A 7,513-nucleotide genomic window follows, 5' to 3' on the forward strand; every position below is an offset into this window, starting at 1 on the left:
TGCCTGTCAACCAGCAACTTGCACAAATACAAACTCTCCAAAAAATTTTTTTTAAAAAGCTTGAATTTGTTGCAGCTTTTTTCCAAAACTTGCAGTACAACTTGGGAGTTTTTTTTTCCCCCTGCAGCTTTTGTGGCTACTTGAATCGGCGAAATTGTGCACGGTCTTTCGCAGTGATGTTTGTTGGTAAATGAGACCTTTCAGCTGTGCTCATGTTCGATGCACGTGAAAAAGAGGGCTTTGGATGAATGCGCGTTGTGATGACGTCACATGACGCATCTTGGCCCAAATCTGAGGAAAATCCGTGGTAATTTTGAAAAATTGAAGGCTCTTCCAAATACTGTGGCATTTTCTTGTTTTTTGTGATCACAAAATCCTGGAGGGACTGGCTTAAAATCATGGGGTTTTTTTTTTTTTTTTTACATATTCCTGATGAAATTCACTAAAGATACTCTTTAAAAAGATCTTGTATAATTTCTCACTGCTAATTTACCCATTGTACTTTTTCACGTGCGTTATCCTGGAACAGAGCCTGCCAACATCCATGCCTGAGAATGGAACGGGGCCGTGCATCACTTGTTACCAGCTCACAGCATCTCCACCATCTGTCTGGTGTTCCCTTTGCCATTGAGGTGTGTGGTGTCATCATGCCAAGATCTAAAAAGAGTTCTGTAAGACCTTCTGAAAAAAAGATTGTGGATGCCTAGGAGTCTGGCAAGGGATTAAAAATATCTCCAAATTATTTCAAATACATAATTCCACTGTAAGGGGACAAAAAATAAATAAATCTACAAATGGCACAGGTTTCAAACGACTGGCAATTTGTACAGGACTGGCCATCCCAGCAAGTTCAGCCCAAGAGCAAACCGTCTGATGTAAAACGTCTCCAAGAACCCCAAAATTTCATCACAGGATCTGCTAGTAAGTCTTGCAACTGTTGGTGTCAGAGTACATGCTTTTACAATCAGAAACAGATTGCACAAATGATCTGTGTGGGAGGCGTACCAGGAAAAATGCTTTGCAAGACTACAGTTTGCCAATGAGCATATAGGCAAAGACCAGACCTTTTGGAATAATGTGCTCGACAGACGACTCTAAGTTAGAGTTGTTTGGTGCAGACCAAAGACAGCTTTTCAGGAGAAGCACCTCATACCAACTGTGAAGCACGGTGGTGGAAATGTTATGGTTTGGGGTTGCTTCGCTGCCTCAGGGACCGGACAGCTTGCATTCATTGATTCAAATATGAATTCTGCATCATATCAAAGAGTGCTTGAAGAAAACGTGAGGCCATCTGTCCAAAAGTTGAAGAGGAAGAAAATGTGGATTTTTCAACAGGATAATGATCTGAAGCACACTAGCAAATCCACCAATGAATGGCTCAAAAAGAAGAAATGGAGGGTTATGGAATCTACTCCACTCGGACCGCAGCAAATGTGCCCAGTGTGAAAAGTGATAATGTCCAACTGTAAACCCGCAATTTTTTACGATTTGGTAGTCTTGTTGCTTTTCTATAAGTAGATTATCATATAAATGTAGAGGTAGGCAATCTCTCAGTGACGCTGAAAGTAATCTTTAAAAGCAATTTTCTCCCTTTTGGGATAAAGAGGATTAAAAGTTTTATTTCTGATTAAGACATGTAAAAGAACAGTGTTTCTGTAGTTGTCAAAGCTCTACATCAGTGGTTCTAAACCGGGGGGCACAGAGAGATCAGAAGGGGGGCGTAAATTGTTTAAGGGAAAAAAAAATAAAATAAAACACAGACAGGGCATCATTTGGGTACTCCGTGTATTTTAGTGCTTTTCAAATAGAATGTGCATAAATGAAAAACCCCACATTCCCCCTGTATTTTCTTTTTGCTGAGAAGAGGCGGAGCTTAGCCTGCCTTTTATCTAGCTGTCAGTGCAGACCAGTGTTGCCAACTTAGCGACTTGTTTCGTTTTTGCAAAAACAAATCTAGCGACTTTAACAAACCTTAGCAACTTTCCAAATATCACCAATACTGCCGTGCAAGCGCGAGGTCTTGCCTTCCTGCTGCACGCTCACCTCTCTCTGCGTCTACTCTGTTCAGTGAGGGGCTGAGAGCCGGAGATTTAACAACGTCATGGATAACGAGACACGCCCTTCGTCCCTATTTACATCATTCTTATGCAAATGTTTTTAGAATGCAAGACGAATGTAATGCAACATGTTTTACATGTAAACTAGTCCACGTTATTACAGCCTAGTTCTCTTGATCAAAGTTGTTATAGTGTTCAGAAACATTTTTGATCATTCATCTTCCATAATTGTCCGTTATATAGTTTTATAAAAGTTATTTTTTAAAAATCATAAAAGTTATGAATTTTTTTTAATTAAAGTACAAAAACAGAAAAGCAAAAAATTATCAAAAAACATATATACACACACACACACACACACACACACACACACAATCATTTAGAGTGAGAACAGTGTAGTAACTCCATGCTAGTTAATGCGTGTTAAAGGTCAGTGCTGTAGTGAGTAGAAACGGCGTTAAGCTCCACTCTGCTCGCCCTGAACTGATCATTAAACAATACATTCACGACCAATAAACTTGCTGTAATGAGGAATATGATAATGTACTTAATATAAGAAAAAAAAAAAACAGCATCCAGTCTGCGACTCTACAGAGAATTTCATCCAGACACGCAGAGGACACGGCCTTCAACATTTTATTCAGCAAACATCCAACTCCAATATTGTGGGGTTTTTTTTGTTACTCTGACGTCGATTCCAGACTTTTCCCAAAACCAAAATCATATACCTGGTCTCCTAAAATGGGTGGGGGACAGGGTGGGGGGTTGCCATGTGATATGGGAGGCTTGGGGGGGGCTTTAGTTACAAAAAGTTGAGAACCTCTGGTCTACATAGTACATAATGTTCAGTTTAACCCATGTGAAGGGTTCTCCCAGCCTCTCACGTGTTATTCTGGTGTATTGGTATCCACAAGGACGAAAGACTGACACAAAAAGCACGAACACACCCAATTTGAATATAATGGGCAACCCAAAGAGCACACTTACACAATGTCATGTTTAATTGATTGCTTTACTATAAAGCCACGCTGCTAAGCGTTAAGGTTCACTCGCCTGACTCTGGCCTCCGGATGGTTGGTGGTGTGATGGGGTGATGGGACGCCGACAGCCGAAACGCCTACTACAAGGGAGAGCTGCCGTGTTATTTCCCCCTACCCGCATTCCGACAAGCCACGCCCCCTACCACGGAATTGGCTAGTTCGTTCATTTGTTCGCACGAGCCCGTAAAATGTACTAGCCAATCCCAGCACAGAGGGCAGGACAGGACTAGCCAATCGCGGGGCAGAATGCAGGCGAGGAGGAAGGACCTGTCTGGATACGGGTAGTAAAGTAATAATGCAAAGCTGCAAATGCCATTATTCATACGCATCACAGATTACCGTATTTATTCCCTTCCTTTAAAACAGCTTCAAAACCAATTGCGAAGTCGAAATCATTTCACATAAAAGCTGGTTTAGACTGCTAACGAGTGTATTAAAAGCAGTGACAAGAATTTAACAGGGAATTTGAGCTAGCCGCTAGCATGTAGTTAGCAGATCAAGAAGGCTACCTGCACCACAGCGGCTAGTTTCTCATTGAAGGTGTTGATGTAAACACACGAGTGTGGATGTGCTTCTGCGGAGTGAGAACAGTGTAGTAACTCCGTGCTAGTTAACGCGTGTTAAAGGTCAGTGCTGTAGTGAGTAGAAACGGCGTTAAGCTCCACTCTGCTCGCCCTGAACTGATCATTAAACAATACATTCACGACCAATAAACTTGCTGTAATGACCAATATGATGATAATGTATTTAATATAACAGAAAAAAACAGCATCCAGTCTGCGACTCTACAGAGAATTTCATCCAGACAAGCAGAGGACACGGCCTCAGGCAGGACCAGGCACTTCCTCTCAACGTTTTATTCAGCAAACATCCAACTCCAATGTTGTGTTTTGTTTTGTTTTTTACTCTGACGTCGATTCCAGTCTTTTCCCAAAACCAAAAGAGAGAACAGTATAATAACCGAAACCAAGCCCATTCTCCCAGCACGGCCTAAGCTAAGCTAACCAGCTAGTTACCTACCTGCTGCCTGCCGCAGACACCAAACAACCCCGCATTCCAACATTACAGTGTGTGTGTGTGTGTGTGTGTGTTACACATCTGACAGTTATCCGATCTAAACATTACACATGTGACTAATAAATCGAGCACATGCAGGTCGGGCTACAGTGAACTCACCTGGTTAAACCGTGTCGTCCTGCAGCAGCCCCTGCGCATCCCCCGGCTCCTGAGGCCGCTGCGGCCCCGCTACTGCTACCGCTGCCCGGTTTGCGATTACCGCCTGTCTGCTTCATTGACATGATTATCCCATAAACGAGTCTTTGAGCAGACTATTCAAACGGTTTAGAAAGTATCTCCAACGGCAAAACTACAGCGGAGGAAATGCTTTAAAAGTCAAACTGAGAGTAAAGCGATGTTAGCCTGCTAGCCCTGCTGCTGTTGCTAGGGCTGATTATTCCAGCCTGGACACTGACTGCTAGGCAAGTCAGCTAGCTTCTTTTCTTCTCGTTGTCTCTTTAAAACCAAACACTTATCACTGAAAGAGATGTAGATTATCCATATATACTAGATTAACACTAAAATAGTTTCAATAATATTATCAGTTCGCCGGAGATGTCTGCCTGTGAAAGACATACACCTAAACAATCCGAAAAAAAAACACGAAATACTAGCGGATGGATATATACACAAAACAGGCGTACATTTTTTTTTTGTTTATCAGTCGTGTTTCGTTTAAAACATTTTAAAATATAAATGTCTACACGTTGGCTCATGCAGTATAAAAAATACAGTATCAAGACATATGTGGCATTTAACAGATTTTTTTTTTTAAGTTTTACTAAATGAGGACTAGAGTGCCGCGCACTATTTACAGGAAGTCAACAAGATCACGTCGGAAGCCGAGCGGCGGTGCTACGGCATGATGCACGTGAGCCGGTCAGGGTTGGTTCCTCGCTGTGCTTTCAGAGTTCCACATCCCATTTAAAGGAGACGCGCTTTATTTTTCCTCAGTTCCCACTCCTTTTTAAAGAGGAAAACGTTTCGATCTATACAGTCAGACTGTATTACAGTATATGGTCTAAAGTTTGTGGACACCTCCACATCACCTTCCACATGTAGTCCCCCTTTGCTATTACAATAAGCTCCACTCTTCTGGGAAGATGTTCCACTAGATTTTGGAGCGTGGATGTGGGGATTTGTGCTCATTCTGAGGTCAGACACTGATGTCAGCTGAAGAGGACTGGGGTGCAGGCAACGTTCCAGATCATCCCAATGGTGATCTGTGGGGTTGAGGTCAGTGCTCTGTGTAGGACACTCAAGCTTCTTCACCTTAACCATAGCAAACCATGGAGCTCACTTTGTGCACGGGGGCTTTGTCATGCTGGAACAGGTTTGGGCCTCTTAGTACCAGTGGTGAGTAAGTGTAATGCTATAGCATACATAGACATCCTATACAATTGTGTGCTTACAATTGTGTGGGAACAGTTTAGGGAAGGAACACATATGAGTGTGATGGTCAGGTGTCCACATACTTTTGGCCATATATTGTATATATTTAGTCAATCATGGGGGTCAGGTAAGGAGCTTTAGTTAATGTTCACATCAGACATCAAAATGTGGTCTCGGAGACTTTGGTCATCGCATGTTTGTTGGTGCCAGATGGACTGATTGAATATTTCAGAAACCGCTGATTTCCTGGTATTTCCTTGCATAAGACTCTCTAGAGTTAATGCTGTTGATGCCAAATTCTCACGCTGTGATCTGCATGTTGCAACTGAAATTGTCTTTCATAAATGTTTTTTTTTTCTTTCTAATCAGGTGTGCATTTTTGTGACTGTGCCCACTGTGTTCTCAGATTCCTGTTCTTAGCTGACAGCTGTGGAACTCACTGTCGTCTCTTGCTTTTATAACACATCCCCTTCGAGTTTTAGCATGTTCTACATTCTGAGATGCCTTTTCTGTTCAACACAGTGGTTATTTGAGTTATTGTAGTCTTCCTGTTAGATCAAATCATTCTGACCATTCTCCTCTTACCTGTCTCTAACCAGAGAATCCAGAGCAAACCAACACAGACAATAAATAACCTGAGCTCAGAATCAAACCTGGGATCCTGGAGCTGTGAGGCAGGAATGCTACTCACTGCACCACCTTGCTGAACACAACTATTATTTATTTATTTAATTTGTAATTTAAGACTAATAAGCTATTCAGAAGTCCCGGCCATTTCATGTTAAATAACAATATTAAAATAACTGTCTATTCCTCAGAAATGCAAACACACTACAGTAGTCCTGAGCACATCAAAAAGGTTGTTTGTATTATTTTCTGACATTTTTTTACTGCATGTATGCAGCATGTCCTGATAGCACATACTCACCAGTGTTTAGTGTAATACAAAAATTACATTGATTGACTGGGGAAACATTTATGTTGGGGATGAACAAATATGTGGGGCATGGATGTTAAACTTATTGGACAAATGTAGTTAGTGTAATTTATTATTATTATTTATTAAATGTAATTAAAAATTTGCCAAATATATGCGACTATCAGAAATTCATGAAATTTAGAGATACATCTGCCAAATTGGAAACACTGATCAATCGGAAGACTTTTTCCTCTAGTAGAGAATCAAACGCTTTCACTTTCTCACCTCCCTTTCCCGCCCCCTTTATGAGCATTCACTCTCTCACTCTGTCTCTTCTGATTGGCTATGACTTCTGCCAGTCACAGCGTAACCAGACATATTTACTCAGATATATAACAAATATTCCATTACTGTAAAATTCACCAATTCTACTTGAACAAATGGAAGACTATTACAGTAGTAGCATGACGATACACTAAAATTGCTAATCCTATATTAAACCAAACAGATTTGCCTTGTCTAGCAAATACTATAAATACCATATACAAAAAAACATGCTTATACCCATTTTAAAAGGGGAAATCACAGAGGATTTTAGCTGGTATGTATAACTGAATATGTGACTTCTTGGAAAGAAGAATCCTACTTCCCCTCACCTCATGCGTAAAGGTTGAGATCCTATACCTACAGACGCATATTCTGTTCACGTCAGATTCTTCTTTATGTATTAACACATCTACAGTCCAAAACAAAAGCTTTGGAATCCTTCCTTGTCTTCAGTTTGTAGTAACATAAGTAACTCAATGGCCTAGTTTTCCCTTTTGCTGGTTGTCGGAGTGGTCCCCGGGAGGGACTGACCTAATAGTTTTGTTGTATTGCTGGTTAACTAAATAGCATCCATATCAATGTTTCCTTCAGTGAAGTTCTACTGTAAACTTGAATATTCAGAAACTAGACTCTGAGAAACTTTTTATTATGGAGATAATCAGAATTCTACATTTCCTGGACAGAGATCATTAGTGATGGATACAGCATTTCGCTTTGCTTAA

The 7,513-nt window shown here is 41.0% G+C and overlaps 1 protein-coding gene across 7 annotated transcripts in view; it reads right to left on the reverse strand.

The window, feature by feature from the left end:
• The window catches only part of atxn2 (ataxin 2), a 43,074-nt gene extending 38,122 nt beyond the window's left edge, over window positions 1–4,952 (reverse strand). For 6 of the 7 annotated variants that reach the window (XM_053610291.1, XM_053610288.1, XM_053610290.1 and 3 more), the window contains exon 1: window positions 4,274–4,952. In XM_053610291.1, coding sequence (XP_053466266.1) covers window positions 4,274–4,395 — 122 coding nt within the window. In that variant the 5' untranslated portion in view covers window positions 4,396–4,952. The remainder of the gene's footprint in view (window positions 1–4,273) is intronic. The other variant, XM_053610292.1, reaches the window with a different exon arrangement.
• Window positions 4,953–7,513: the final 2,561 nt, after the last annotated feature.

The sequence above is a fragment of the Ictalurus furcatus genome, chromosome 22 (genome assembly GCF_023375685.1).
Source record: "Ictalurus furcatus strain D&B chromosome 22, Billie_1.0, whole genome shotgun sequence".
NCBI lineage: Eukaryota > Metazoa > Chordata > Actinopteri > Siluriformes > Ictaluridae > Ictalurus > Ictalurus furcatus.